Source organism: Phodopus roborovskii, unplaced genomic scaffold (assembly GCF_943737965.1).
Source record: "Phodopus roborovskii unplaced genomic scaffold, PHOROB, whole genome shotgun sequence".
Lineage (NCBI taxonomy): Eukaryota > Metazoa > Chordata > Mammalia > Rodentia > Cricetidae > Phodopus > Phodopus roborovskii.
The window spans coordinates 585,391-601,373 of NW_026125506.1; the positions used below are offsets into that span (position 1 = coordinate 585,391).

Here is a 15,983-nt window from a genome sequence, read left to right on the forward strand (position 1 = left end):
AATTCAAGGAGCATATACATCTCTGAAACTCAAACTGAAAAGAACCCATTGGAGCCTTGGCTGCAATAGAAAAGCTCCCGGAAGTTGCCTGGCTCAGCACTGTGCATTTGCCATTGTGTGTCCTGCATCTAATCCTTACCTGGGTGGGCCCTGCAGCAGGAGAAGCTGGTTTGGAAGCCAGCCCAGGTTCTCCAACAGCCATAGTGCTCACTGCTACTCGACCCGGAACACCAACTACAAATGTAAAAGCAAACAGCTGAAGGGGATGAGATGAGGGTGATGAGGGTGATATTTAATGGTATAGCACTTGCCCAGAATGCTTGAGGAGTTCAATCCCTAAAACCTGTATGCTCCTTGCCCCCAAAAGAAGGAAAAAAAAAAAAAAAAAAAAAAAAAAAAACAGAAAAAGAAAACCAATATATTTTCCATTCCCAAAGGTGGACTGACTGAAACCCCAAGAAGATAAAGGGAGCTGGCTCTAAGGGTCTAGTGCATCAAAGCTGTGTCCAGAACTGGAGTGAGGACTGTTCTGAAACAGACAGATCACATACCTGTCCCTGTCCAAACCAGCCTCATACCCTCCTCCTTTGTCCTACACTGGTGAAAAACCACAGGTCATCAGCATATAGTGCATACTGGCTCCTTACTTGTCCATGAATCAAACCCACCCACCAGTTCTAATATACCGAGCAATTCCAGGCAAGGATTAGGCCTTAGAGAAGCTGGCAAGAGAAAAGGGCAGAAACTGGGAGCCCAGCTTTGGGCATCGACTAGCTAGAGCAGTGTGAAAATCCTGCACCACCAAGTACATGACACTCTCTACTCTCAAGGAGCTCTAGGCACACCTACTGAGTATTTTGTTGTTCCTAAGGTTTCTTTCTTTTAAAAAAAAAAAAAAAAAGTGTATGTGTGTCTGACAGTGTTTTGCCTGCATGTACGTATGGATGTGTGCCTGGTGCCTGCAGAGGTCAGAAGAGGGTGACAGATCCCCTGGGACTACAGTCACAGATGTCTGTGATCCACCATGAGGGTGCAAGGAAACAAACCCAAGTCCTCTGCAAAGCAACAAGTATTCTTAACTGATGAGTCAACTCTTTGACCCCCAGAGTTTTTATTAGAATGTGACAGTAGGGTTTGGTCATACTCAACCAGTACGTTCAGGAGCAAAACAAATAAAACCAAGCTTATGCCATGGCACTTGTGGAAACCAGACTATCACAAATAAGGTTTGACATGCAAGAAGGCACATGGCCTGAGGTGCATGGCCCCTCCCAGTCACTCCAATGAAAAGTCAAGAAGTTCTCACCAAGCCCTCCTCCTGTTCAGAACACCCTACCTTGTGGGGTCAAGGGTGCGGGGCTAGGGCCACTGGTTGGGGGCTTGCTTCCCAGGGCACCATGCACAGCGCCTGCCTGAGACACGGTCTGCATCACCACGGGGCCAGGGGCTCGAAGGTAGGGCTGCCCAGGGGCTGACACGATCTGGAGTACACTACCTGCAATCACACGTCCACCAGGGGCATCAGTAACAGGTGTGTGCACAGTATAGTTACATGTTAGCCACTCTCAAATGGTACAGTAACAAATGAGTCAGTATACTGCACACACACAGTCACATTTATACAAGCAAATATATCCACAGCTCAGTAACTCTGACAGAGGAGGGGATATTTTGAAAATCCCAGACAGAGACAGAAAACCGTATGAGGGGAGTTTGCTGTATACCACATCAAGAAAAGACCACTAACCCTGCACATAGACAGGTGCATATCCATTGAGGACCACAGTTGTCCTAAGGCTGTAATGGTCACAGAAACACTCCCAGACCCATGTAGCTAGCCATTGCCAAAGGGATGAAAAACTACCAGAAAGACCTGGGCCTAGCCCAGGTGCCCATGATGACTCTGTGGCTGTTCTTCAAGAGCCTGTCACTTTCTATTACATGTGCCCAAACCTTGTTATCAAATGTGTGACAAGAGAACAAACAAGTAACCACCAACTACATTCATGGATAGCCATTGAGTCTTAGATCCCAAGCCCTGTGGAGATTGGTATTAAAGTGTCAGGAGAAGCAGTCGTCCAGCAAGAATACAGGGCAGAGTCTTTTGGAGTGGCTGCTGGGGTGGGGTGCAGAGAAGCTAGTGCTGCCATAGATACCTGTGACACCTTAACCTGAAGGTAAGCAGCCGATGATCACCGCAGCAGCTGATGATCACCTGGTGCTGGATGTAGCCAAAGAAGCTGCAACTGTTGCCACATAATACTGAAGGTTAATTTTAAGGAACTACTCGTTTTACTTACTACCTCCATTCTTTTGAAAACAATAACTACGCATTCTTAACTAAAGGTATGAAAGATTTGGATCCCAGAGTTAAAATTAAAACTTTAATCTGGCACAAATCTTGAGACCTCAGTTATGAGGCTGAGGCAGAAGGATGGCTTGATCTCAGAAGTCACAGATTAGCCTAGGCAACATAGTAAGAACCCAACTGACGGGTAGATAGGTAGGTAGAGCATTTTCCTTACATAAATTGCCAGTCTTTGGCACATTCACATTAGAAAGAATAGCAGACACTGGTGGCGCACATCTTTAATCCCAGCACTTGGCCAAGAGGCAGAGGCAGGCGGATCTCTTTGAGTTCAAAGCCACCCAGCCTAGTCTACAGAATGAGTTCCAGGACGATCAGGACTGTTACATAGAGAAACCCTGCACCCCCCCCAAAAAAAGAAAGAAAGCAACAAACATTTCTACTGACTTACAAAAGAGAAAAGGAAACTCTTCTCAAAGAGCAGATCGTATTGATTTTTTTTTTTAAATAATGACTATTAATTATTTAGGGCACTGCCAGGTGACTCATGAATGTCATCTCATCAATCCTCAACAACCCAATGTGAGACCTGGTACCATCACTTCTGGATAAAGAACCTAAAACTCAGTGACAAGTTGCCCTGCCACCCAGACAGGTTTTCAAATGCAGAGCTACCAGGGCCATTCCTCCTTCCTTGTCAAGTTTAGTATCAGCTGGTTGTCTCTTACCTTGCAGCTGCAGAGGCTGGCCTGCTGTTAGCTGCCGCAGCTGGCTATGTGACAAGGTGAACTTGTTCCCCTGGAACTGCAATGTCACAGGTGTCTCTGGCTGGGCAACACGGCTCTGTGGCCCTGCAATGGATGCCAGCTGAGCTATTTTCACTACTTCCCCACCTGTCAAAACACAGAAGAAGAGCTGAACTAACATCACTTGGAGCTGAAGCTATGCACGGTTATACAACAACCACTATAAATAATGACTGCCTAGACTATGCTCAAGTATCTTCAAAACACTAGTCAGGTATTGCTTTCTTTCTATCACTTAAAAAAAGTCATTTTAAGACAAAAGAAAAAATACTATTAAATTATCAGACTTTAGTGGTTAATCTATTTAACCACAACTGGAGGGACTTTCAGTATCAACTACTACTCATCAAAAAGAAAAAGAGTAATTTCACTTTTCTCTACACATAAAAGGGAAAAAACAGTAAATGTCAAAAATTATCATAAATCTATTTGCAATAAATTGGAAACTCTTCAGAGAACTCTACAAAACTTGAAAAAGTATGTGTCCAGAAAATAAGATCATATTCACTGACACAAAACAACAAACTTTAATTGCACATACTTTTAAGTCTAGGAAAACTAAAGTAAGTCAGACCTAAAACTCTGAGTTTACACTAATTCAAATGAGTTCATATCAAATATCAGAAGCTTAAAGGCTTTTTACCCAAAGAGTGCTATCCAAGTTCAAATGCTCTTCTCCCAAGAAAAATCCATGTCAGGGTTAGTAAAGGTGCCGTAAGGAGAACAGTTAGTAAAAGACTAGCAAATTGCCTGAAGACGCCTTGCACACAGAATGACTGTGCACAAGGAAGGGGAAATGAAAATCAGAGATAGATTTATACAGAGACATCTCCCATCAGCCCTCCTAGATGGGTAAAGCCAGTTGAATCACTCTCTTCACACACAACTACAGATAAGGCCTCCCATACTAATGTAACTCTCGTCACCCATAGAAACATGAGGTACACACAGCTTTCTCCTCTGTGTGACTGCCTAGGACAACCACTACTCCCCACTGCTGGTTACAGAAGAGATTCCCAGTCTCCCCTGATGCTTTCCCCTCCCTTCCCAGTTTTCCAAAAAGGCCTCAATGTGACTCTGCTACATTGTAAATAAGAAACATTTTATGATCTATAATACTTTAAGTTGGCATAATTTCCATAGTAGGCTGGATAATGGTCTGTAGAAGATCTGGAAACCTGCTAATCCCATTGCCGGCAGTACAAAATTCCGAGTTAAGAAAACATTAGTAACAATTAGCTATTTTAGTCACTGAATTATTGAGAAATGTCTCTGTTGACCAAATGTTCACGCCAAGTTTAAACTTGGAAATATGTGAGAAACCAAAAAGAACTAATAGTATCTAGAAACCTAATGCTAGTTCATGTAGTCTCACCACCTGCACCCCAGAGTGGACCCCGGCACTGCTGGAACACAACTATGGCTGAGGCTACGTGGAGGTGCTAGCCCTGCACACCAGTGCAGCACAGGAGGAAAACAGAGCTGATTAAACGGGGAGAAGAAAGAGTAGAACAGAGCAGGGTCCTGGACAATGACCGCTGGCAAGGCCCCACTATAACAGGCATCACACTCCAGGCCTGGACTGAGGGACAGACAGAGGCAGTGGACAGCAAAGGCTCTTCAGACATCCCGTGTTCCTGACACACTGCTCCAAGGCAGTGAGAGCAGACTCTGGACAGTAAGTCCACTTACTGGGCAAGCGGGCCTGGGCCTGCGAGGTAAGCACCAGCCGCTGGGGCGGTGCACTCTGCCCGGCCACCAGCGAGGGGGCCTGGGGCGGGGGCAGGGGTGGGCCTGGGGTGGAGGCCTGGACAGTGGTCTGAGCCCGCAGTTTCGAAGGATGGGCTGGGCCTGCTCCTGTGCTGGAGGTCGAGGTGGGTTGGTGTCGAGGCGCACCGACGGAAGCCTGAGAGTTCTGAAACGGGGCTGCTGCTGCTGCAATCAATAAGGTTGTTTTGTGCAAAGCTGTTAGAGGTTCTTTATAACACGCAGTATTTACAACCGAATGTTAAAGAAATTACATAAACATTATTTCACAGTCTCTCAAATGAGAAGCCCACTCTTAGGGAAAAAAACATGGAGGGGCTGGTACAGTCCTTAGGTTGAGAGAAACTTAAGGCTCTGCCTGTTGCCAACCAGTAAGGCTCCCTGGAAGCTGACAGAACACACAGGGCAAACATCTTGGACTAGAAACAAGCTGTCAAATGGTCCCAGCTGTTAGAAAGCACTCTGTAAACACCAAGAAGCACCCATCCTCAGCAGTACAGAAACCTTTGCACTGCTGTTTTCAGATGAGGCCACAAGACCACTTCTAGGTCTTTCCCTGCCTCTTTACCATAAGTGAAGCTGAAACAATAGCACCAAATGCAGCAGGAAGGCTCAGAACTTTCCTCAACAACCTTGACATACTTTAAGAAAAACACTTTGCAAAGGCCCCATCACCTGCTCAGCTACTACAGTGAACTTTCTGCTACAGGGAAAACCCAGACTAGGAAACAAACTCTACATCCAGGCACAGTGTTGCTTGCCTGGAAATCCCAACACTCATGGGACTGGAAGCAGAAAAACTGAGTTTCTAGACCATCCTGGATTAATAGTAAGATCCTGTCTTGGAGAAAAAAAGAAAAAAAAAAGAAAAAGAAAAAAAGTGTCTTCAATTCATCAAGATTTGCAGGCAGCACTTTTGCAGGCCATTCGAAGGTTTCCAGACCCTACAGCAGTAGCTATAACACTAGGTAGGCCGGGAACAGAGAGTGCCAGCAGCTTTCCCACAGTCTTTCACAAGAGAGAGCTGTTTGATTATGTAAGATACCTTTTGCATCTGGGTTGGCAGAAAAGGTAGCAATCGGTGGCCGTCCTCGAACCTGGCCCTGTGGGGCAGCAGTGGCTGCATTGGTGGTTGCCATCCGAGGTGGATGTGTGCTGGGGAATGCCACGGTGCGACCCTCGGGCTTCTGGCCGTACTGCACAGGCTGAAATAACCTAGATGCCCATTGGCCCAAGCAGAAGACACACAATATCACCACAGCGCAGACAGCATGGGTTCTAGAGGACTGTCCCTCAAAGACCAGCTGGGAAGGCAGGTTAAAGAGGCATGAAGCAGGAGCAAGGTAGCTCCAAATAACAGTTGCCAAGAAGCTTGCATCAAGCCTGTGGGAACTGCTGACAAACTCTGCACTCAAAGGTCAGACATCTCTCTCAAGGATACTGCTTAATCTGAATTATTAGATATATGTAAAAGTATGTTAAGAGAAAAACACCTCTGGCATGTAACATCCATGTGATAACTACAGTCTAAAGTAAAAGGTAAGAAAAAGCAAACTCTCTACTAGTACATGTGTCAAGACAGCTTATGAAATGGACAGAAATAGCAGGAGCTGGGAAGGTGCACAAAGGGCCCAGCGAGGCAGCTGATTCTAGCTTGATCGTGGAGGTATAAGTTCTCTGATCTAGAAAATGGAAGGACAAACAAGGAGCCAGCCATGGAAACCTCTCAACAAAGCCCAGTAAGTACAAGTAGAAGGGCCTTGTCTGTGTTCACATGGCTATAGGTTCCCTGTAGAGGTCTGTCAGGCTTCAGCTGAGCTGCTAAGGATGGCAAACAGGTCACAGTCCCAAGGAAGCCAAGTCTGAAAAAAGCTTCAAGAATGGGCTTCCGAGCTGTACAAATGCCTTCTTTATTTCTTAAAAAAAAAAAACTATTTTTCACCCAAGCACAGGATTCTGCTTCTTCCTCATCACTGGGTTTCATCTGTTCAGAAGCATTTACATCCTGATTTTAGCACCTATCTCTCCTGCCTCATATTCTCTCACCCCCAAATCAACCTTTATATCATTGCCATGTCACCTGTAGCAATGACTTCACCTCATGTTGGCCCTTGTTCTTGCCCAGGAGCATACTCTGCACTCTTCCCAATAAGAGGTCTGACCTGGCCATGCCAGTCACTGACAATCAGACAGCAGACTGTTCTAGGCCTTGATGTCTCCCCAAATCCTAAAGCTTACTTTTAAAGAAAACCAAAAAACAAAACAAAACAACGAACAAAAAAAAAAAAAAAAAAGTGACTTTCAGGATTTACTGCCTCAGTTAGAGAATCTTGTTAATGTAGCTGTGCTCGCTGAAACCAAGGACATTCAGGACATTGTCAAGAACACGGCTTTTCTCATTGCTACTGACTGCCTTGGGTAAGCTAGAGGAAGGGACTGCTTATGGCCCAGGCCCAATCAGCAAAAAGTCCTTGGAGTAGAGGATATGCCAGGTGCCACTTCTAACCCATCCTTGTACCTGCTGGCCTTGAGCTTCATGGCTGCTGGCCGGGCTGTCGGAGGTGGTGAAGCAAAGACTTCCTCCATGAGTTTCCGAGTCACTTTTTTCTTACATAGTAATTCAGCCTCATGGCGAGTGATTTTATTTTCTAGCCCAATGAGATCAAATATAGAAAGATCGGTTTCCTAAGAAGAAAAACAAATGAGAAAAGGAAAAAAAAAAAAAAAAGAAGAAGAAACAACATTCTGTAATAGGTGGCAGAGGAAAACATCTGACCAAGAGTCAAAATCTGCTATAAGGTAGGAATCAACTGAGCTGTTTCATATGGTATGCCAAGCCCTCTCATGCTTGGGTTAGGTAAGATCATGTCTCCTCAAAGAGTCAGATCTCCTTTTCACCACAGTGTCATGTGTGTATACTGAGAGATAACCTGGAGCTGCAGAGAGCATATGCAACCAACCAGTCATCCTCAGGAAAGGGGAGGGAGCAGGTGCGGGCTCATGTGCTGATCACTGTGTGGGAGGGACCCCTGTAAGGCTTACTGTAGAGACTACTCAGTGCTAGACAGAGTGGAACTGGTCAGATTTATGATCAAGGCCCTGGCAAGAGCAAGTACCCTGCTTTCACAGCATCACTAGTGTATATTTCTTAGAATTTGAGATAACAAGAAAGCAGCATAACACTGAAGGGGATGAAAGACAAAAAGAGTCATGGAAGCCCTTCTACTGCTAGACCAAGTCAGGGTTCAGCTGCCTGGCACCTTTTTTTTTTTTTTTTTTTTTTTTTTTTTTTTAATGTTTTTCTTTCTCTCTCTCTCTCTTTTTTTTTTAATCTTTCAAGACAGGGTTCTCTGTGTAGCTTTGTAGACCAGGCTGGCCTCGAACTCATAGAGATCCAATTGCCTCTGTCTCCTGAGTGCTGGGACTAAAGGCGTGCATCACCACCACCACCCAGCTAACTGGTTCTTCTTTAAAGAGGTAGACGGTGTGGCTATGTGAGCCAGCAGTTACACTTCAAGTGCACTCAGAAGAACAACAAAAACCCAACTATCAGCAATACTAACAATAGCAAAAGACAGAAACAACCCATGCATCCAGCAACTGATGAAAGAACAAACAAAATGTGGTCTTTCACAACAGAATGCTACCCAGCCCTTAACGGGAATGACAATCTGACATACTGCAATGAGATGAACCTAGGAAATACTCTAAGTGAAAGAATCCAGATACAATCTTGTAAGCTACACAATAAAGGTAAGTGCACAGACAGAAACGAGGCAAGAGGAGCTAGGACAGTGGTTCTCAATCTGTGTGTCTTGACCCTTTTGAGGGGTTAAGTGATCCTTTCACAAGTGTCACCTAAGACCATCCGAAAACACAGATATTTACATTATGACTCATTAACAGCAGCAAGATTACAGTTATAAAGTAGCAACAAAAATAATTTTATGTATGGTTGATGGTGGTGTACGCCTTTAATCCCAGCTCTCAGGAGGCAGAGGTAGGAGTATCTCTGTGAGTTTGAGTCCAGCCTAGTCTACAAAATGAGTTCCAGAAAAACCAGAGCTAACACAGAGAAACCTTGTCTTGAAAAAACAACCAACCAAACAAAATAATAATAGTAATAATAATAACAATAAATTTATGGCTGTAGGTCACCACAACATGAGGAACTGTACTAATGGGTTGATAACCACTAAGCTGGAGAGAAGAGGGGTTGGAAATTGATACATGTAACTATGTGGATTCTATCTACAAAGTACTTCAAGTCCTGCACTGCTTTTCTAAATCTCTCTTACCTTCCAGAATTCTCTCTCCAGAACTCTGAGAATTAGAGAGGCTGACCGATACTGCAGAGAGCCTGCTGCATAGGAGGAGCCTGGTACCCGTGGCTCTACCAGTCCAGGATGATTACAGATCCGCTGTAGTCTTGTCAAGACACTCAAGACACTGACAAAGTGCCCACTCTTCAGGGCTTCCTGAGTCCTGCTCATGGAGAAAGGCAGAAGAGTTCAGTATCAAGAGCAAATGTATGTTCACCATTCAGTCTCATCATCAGAGAACACACGAATTGAGTTAGTAAATTAATTACATTGCACATTCAAGTCTTTATTCACATACAGGTCTCTACTGAGTCACTCCAGACAGCCAGAGTTGTCTGGGTAGGGATAGTCCAAATCTCAGGGAAGGACTGTTCCCTTGTAAAGGGGCCATATTTCAAAAACATCAAAGTAAGTGCCCTGACAGAGGAGTAGAAGCATACTAGGTATAGTTAGATGTGTGAAAAGAATCATTAAGCCAGAGGGCAGGATCATAGTACCCCAGAAAGCACAGCCCCTGATCCTGCAAGGAGAATGCAAAGTGGTAGATGAGATACTGAGCAGACCACAAACCAGAGCCTGCTGCAATATCAGACAGACGGGACCCACAAGGTATACCAGGACCAGAGAGCTGCAATATGGAACAAAGCTCTTGAACGAGGAAGGGGGCTCCCAGGGCAGGTAATGAAGAATGGCACCTGGAGAGCTAGAGACAGGGATGTAGAACCACAGTGAGATGACTGCAGGTTTCCAACCCTAGCAACTCATCTAAAAGGTGTCTGGGAAGAATCATCTAAAAGGGGTCTGGAAAGAACTGGGCTCAGGAGGTAGCTCAAGTTCCTTGAAGGAAAAGCCACACTTAGTTATTCCAGGGACAACTAAGGTATACAACAGAGAAAAGTGGGAATCCTGAAAAACACTGCCAAGAGGGGATGCCACAGTAAACCTAGTTTGGACAACAGGAAAGCCAGCCACAGCAAGCTCCTGTGATAAGGCTCTCTGTACAGGGTTAGGAACAAAAATAGAATAAGAAGCAAGACAGAGTATCCATCTAGCTTAGGCAAACAGAAGTGGAACATGTTTTAAACAGCTGCCAAGTTTGGCTCTGAGTGGGCTAGGACTGGGATCTACTTCCAAGTCCAAGAATGACAGACGTTGCCAGGGAAAAGACATGCGCAAGCAGGTAGAGGTAGAAAGGACACTCCCCCAGAAAGCCAGGAGCCATGAGGGAGGCAGAATGTGTCTGATTTGGTGTTCCAATGTGTCAGGACAGTGTAATATAGAAACAAGGGCCTACCACAGGTTTTTGTCTGGGAAGTTTGATCACCTAATGGTATCCAGAAACCTGGTTCCCAAAAGTGCAAAAATGGGGCCAAGATGCACAAAAGCTTAACACTTGAATGGTAGCTCAGAGAGAAGGAAGGAAACATGGAAAAGTCTCACTGTCACTCTACTCAGAGAAGGTGTCACAGAACCACTAAAATCATTAAGACCCACAGTACCACATTATGTCCCTTCCCAGAATGGGACCTGTGAACCAGGTAAGTGAGACTAGCCTGATGAATAAAGACTAGGTCCACATGCCGGAGACTGCTACCCTGTGAGTCAGTTCATAATAAGCACACATGTGATTCTTCTCAGTTGAGTGGCCTTTAGAGTCAAGAGAGTAGTATCTAAGTCCTGAGAACTACCGAGTTCAAAATTAAAATCTACTTGAATTTTATTTCTACAGTTCTTGAATTTATTTTAAACATAAGACACCACAGAAAGGAGAGGATTCAGAGGATCCAAGTTGAGCCCAGTAAATGACATGTGGGACTACCAAGCAAGAGTTGGGTCACAGGATGCTGAAACATGATATGGTTATTATACCCAACTGATTTCCTTCAATACTGACCTGGTGGAGCAGTGGTTACTTTCAAAGAGTAAGATGGTCAACCAGCTGAGTTCACACTGACCACCCAAGCTAATGCAAGCAGCAGCAGAATAAACATCAAGCTACACAAATGGCAGGTTTGCAGATAGAGCATATCTAAAGGCTGAGTAAGCAGGAAGCAGACTGAGTACGTTCTGGAGACTGCAGAGTTCCTGGCTGCCTCACAGATAGGCACACTCACTGAGGCAACAGCATGCATCTGCTTCTCATTGCCAGGGGCAGGTGGGTAAACCAGCACTTACCTAGGCTGTAGGATGACATCCTCATACAAGGCCTTTTGCCGACTGGAAAGGCGGCACTTTAGAACATGCTCATACTTCCTGGTCAGCTGTTTCTCCACATCTCTCTTGGTTCTCCTCAAAATAAATGGTTGTGTAACCTAGAGAAAATAATAGCCATTTTCTCTCCAAATAATGCCATGGTATATTTAGCGGAAGGCAGATAGGCTTTAAATGAGCCATACCCTGTGCAGTCTTATGACCATTTTGTGATAGTAATCCTGGTTTTCCTCATTGGGAGCCTTTAGGGGGAAGCTCAGGTAAGGCCTGGAGATCCCAGGAATGAGAAAGTGTACCATGGTCCAGAGCTCTAGGAAAGTGTTGTGCAGAGGCACATCAATCAGGAGCAGGCGTTGCTGGCTATAAACAAAATGGGACAATGTTGGAACTCTGAAACACATAAGGAGGCTGTATAACATTGATACATGTATGCATGATTTATAGATTTCTTTAAGAAAAATCCTTAAGTAAGAACAAAGAACACTTGGAGATTTTGTAAAGTCAGACCTCTGCAACTTGAAGATGGCTTCCCAGTGCCGCTCAGTCATGCCCTTCACCCGCTGCATTTCATCAATGACAAGGCATTTCCAGTGCACCCTTGAGAAGGCAGTGTAGCCCCTGAAGAACTGCTTATAGGACGTGATACAGATGTGGAAGCTGTTGGGCTCAGTCCACTCCTGCAATACAGAAAGAAGGCCCTTGTCTTCCCCAAAACCATCTGTAGGGCACTGTTGGGCAATCACACTCAGTCAAGCTACACACATTACCAGAAATCCGACCCATTTTTCACAACTACACAAGAAAAAAAATCTAAGATATTCTTCTCTATTCTTTTAGAGCCCAATGGACTTTCACTGACAAATTACCAGAGACAACCCTGGCTTTTATAGTATATAAACAAGGAAGGTAAGTAACACAGATATCTACATTGCAACTAACTGCAACAAGATTTTTACTACAACTAGAGAATGCGCTATGGTCTAATGCACCCTCTAAAACTTAGTGTGAATTGATCTCCATTGCAGCAGCATTAAGACTTGAACCTTCTCAGTCCCTAAGAATGAGTCAGTGCTTTTTGAAAAGATCCATAGATTCATATGAAACCGTTCTGCATTTCTACCTCCCCAAAGAAAGCAAATAACAAGAAAAGTATCATCTTAGAAACTGAAACCAGGTCATTGCCAGATGCCAAAACTATCTGGAACATAGTCTTAGACTTCCAATCTCTAGAACTCCAAGCAATACATTTCTGCTCTTTATAATTACCTTCTCTATGGTGTTCTTGGGGGTTTTGGTTTTGTTTTATATTTTTACAGCAGGAGAAAAAGATCAACACAGATGGTAAAAGAGAAAATGTACCTCAAGATCCACCCTTAGTAAATTTTACTTGACATTGTGTCTTAACACTGAGTCAAAATTTCAGATGATGGAAATTGGTCTATTACGCATTCACTTGGGACCTGGCACTATTAATATTAAGCACTGGGAGCCAAAGGGAACTTGTATCTGTCATAAATATTCCTATGAATAATCCACAGAAATCATTCAGAACTCAGGAGACCTCACACACTCCACTAAGCTTGTGTGAAAATCAACACAGTTTTGAGGGAGGATGCACCATACTCTCTCCCAGTACTGGGAACTGAACTCAACCCACACGTGCCAAGAAAGCACTCTACTATATACACAGCCCAGAAGGGAAATGAAGCCTAAAGTCTAAGTAGCTTTCTCCCAGGACACTAGGCGTCTATCCAATGTCCTCTATGCTTTTAGGACCTCAATTTCTAGAACCATGTATGTGTTTGGTAGCCTACAAATAAATATCATTGAATCAAAAAAAAAAAAAAAAAGAATCACATTAAGTAGCATGTAAGATACTCACATGGCTGAAACAGGAGGATCAAATGGTTTAAGCCAGCTTGAGCTATATAAGGAGATTCTATGTTAAGGAAAATGAAGGTGTCTAGCTTTGTCTCATGCTTAATTACTGTGGGGCATGTGTGAGCTATGTCTGTATAGGCGTGTGTGCACCACAACACGCATCCAAGAGTCAGAGGACAACTTCATGGAGTTGGTTTTCTCCTTTAAACCTTCATGACTTCTAGGAATCAATATTAGGTTGTCAGGCTTTGTACAACAAGTGGTTTTCTCTGTGATGCCATCTCTTCAGCAACAGTGTATCATATTTAAAAGATGCTTGGTAAGGGTGCACACTGGCACACCTCTTGTCTAGGATATGTGAAACTTAGAAAACAAAGTAAAAGAAAGGAGGTGGGGATGGGTGACATTTACCTGTCTCTTTGCTTTGAGTTCTCTGTGGCTGCCAACATAACAAAGAGTTTTGAGGCCAGGACACCAGCGTTTCAACTCAAGCTCCCACTTGAGTATGTTACAACTCCTCATGACAACAAGATGAGGTCCCCAATTACCTATAAAAGGAAAAAATAAATAAATAAATAAAAATAAAAATCTGTGAGATCCAGGAACCTAAAGCTGAGTTTGATCAGAAGCTTATGAAAAGAACAGACAAAAATAAAAGTAGGATCCCCTGGCAACCATATGAACTTTTATCATGAGCCAGAGAAAGAGCTCATGTCTATTACAGGCATGGTAGTGCATACTTCTTCTTGATCTTTTGTTTTTTGAGACAGGGTTTCTTTCTCTGTATTGTTTTGGAGTCTGTCCTGGAACTAGGTCTGTAGACCAGGCTGGCCTCGAACTCACAACCAACACCAGGAGGTGGTGCATACTTCTGACCCCTGCACTCGGGAGGCTGTGGAAGGCAGAGCTTTATGAGTTCTAGGTCAGCCAAAGCTGCACAGTGAGACCTTATTTTTAAAAACAAACTAGTGATAACAGAAAAGGAACTTCTGACTATGGCAAACAACTCCCAAGACAAGAAAGCTGCTCACTTGGAACCTGAGACCCTGGATAATCCTTCCCAGGAGCAAGTGCCCTATAGCCCAAACACACAGGTATCTCCTTAGGTACCTACTTCTATGTAGAGAATATCCAACTGACCCAGTGATTGATTGACCTTAGCCTGAAAACAGCATTTTACAAGTCAGTAGGTATAAGCCAGAAAGCAAACTTCAATTTCTGTGCCATAAATGAAATGAATGTAATTAAGGTTCAAAGAAAGAAATGGCTGATTTTAAAATAAAGCTTCACTTCACATTATCTGTGGCCATTGTTGAAGCTACTGATTCTGAAAACAAACTACTCAAGAGAAAAATTAACCACCATTTCAACAGAAGTTTCCGAGAAAAAACTTAAAAGTCGATAAACATTTTTTCCTCTTTTGGTAGTAGTGATAGAGATCAGGCCAGGATCTCTCTAGACACTAGGCTGAAGAGATGGAAACTTCCAGAAGACCTAAATTTCATACCCAGCACGTACGTCAGGCATCTCACAACTGCCTGTATCTGCAGCTCCAGGAAGATCTAACATCTCTGCCCTTGATAGGCACCGACACACAAACACACATACCTACACTGAGACACACCAGGCATCCACATATTACACAGACATTCATATAGGTAAAATACTTATACATACAAATGATGATGATGATGATGATGATGATAATAATAATAATAATAATAATAATAATAATAATGGGTCGAGTTAAGCATAAGGAATACAGGAAAGGCCTTGCTTAGCACACACAGGGAAGTGAACTCAACCCCCTGTATAAACAAACAAACCAGGATGGAAAGAAAGGTGGCTCAGTGGCGAAAAGGACATGCTAGTCTTGCAGAGAACCACAGTTCAGTCCCTAGCACCAATCAGGTGGCTCACAGCAACCTGCCACTCCAGCTCCAGGAAACCCAACACTCTCTTCTGGTCTTCAGACAGAGAAAGACAGACATAAAAATAAGTGTTGTTTTTATTTTTTTTTTTAAATAAAAAAAGAGGTAAATTCAGTGTATAATATATCCTTATATCAAAATGTCCTTATGTAACAGTACCATGTACAATGAAAATCTTTTTTTTTTAAACAGTCTTGCTATGTTGCCCTGGCTGGCCTGAAACTTGATATATCAGTATGGCCCTGAACTCGGAGATCATCCTGTTTCTGTCCCAAGTACTAGGATTAAACACATGTACACCACTGCATCCAGAACAAGTTTCTAAAAGTCTCCTGAAGAAAGGATAGACTTGTAAACATAGTAAAACATTTAACACCATTTCCCCATAAATAATAAAAAGGCAGGTTTTTTTGTTGTTGTTGTTTTCCATCTTGAATTAACAACTACACATGTGAATCTATTTTAAAATATTACATTTAAGCCATGGTGATACCAACTGGGCATGGTGGTACATTCCTTTCATCCCAGCACTTGAGAGGCAGAGGCAAATGGATCTTGAAGGCTTTACATAGTTTACATATTGAGCTCCAAGATAGCCAGGCCTATGTGGAAAGATCGTATCTTTAAAAAAAAGATAGACTTGGTAATACTAGGTCAAAAATAGAAACAAATCAGTGGGGAAAAAACCAAAGAGCCCAGAAATCAATCTACTTGTATAGATTTAAAAACTGATTATGAGGCTGGTGAGATAGCTCAG

General features: G+C 43.4%; 1 protein-coding gene across 13 annotated transcripts in view; it reads right to left on the reverse strand.

Moving 5' to 3' along the window:
- Ep400 (E1A binding protein p400) overlaps positions 1–15,983 on the reverse strand; it is a 98,271-nt gene that overhangs the window by 34,249 nt on the left and 48,039 nt on the right. For 9 of the 13 annotated variants that reach the window (XM_051176406.1, XM_051176411.1, XM_051176404.1 and 6 more), the window contains 11 exons: positions 13,707–13,843; positions 11,922–12,091; positions 11,600–11,774; positions 11,379–11,515; positions 9,180–9,366; positions 7,400–7,566; positions 5,927–6,096; positions 4,807–5,049; positions 3,037–3,201; positions 1,337–1,495; positions 140–234 (listed from right to left, as the gene is read on the reverse strand). In XM_051176406.1, the coding sequence (XP_051032363.1) occupies positions 140–234; positions 1,337–1,495; positions 3,037–3,201; positions 4,807–5,049; positions 5,927–6,096; positions 7,400–7,566; positions 9,180–9,366; positions 11,379–11,515; positions 11,600–11,774; positions 11,922–12,091; positions 13,707–13,843 (1,805 nt within the window). The remainder of the gene's footprint in view (positions 1–139; positions 235–1,336; positions 1,496–3,036; positions 3,202–4,806; positions 5,050–5,926; positions 6,097–7,399; positions 7,567–9,179; positions 9,367–11,378; positions 11,516–11,599; positions 11,775–11,921; positions 12,092–13,706; positions 13,844–15,983) is intronic. The other 4 variants (XM_051176410.1, XM_051176408.1, XM_051176407.1 and 1 more) reach the window with 2 other exon arrangements.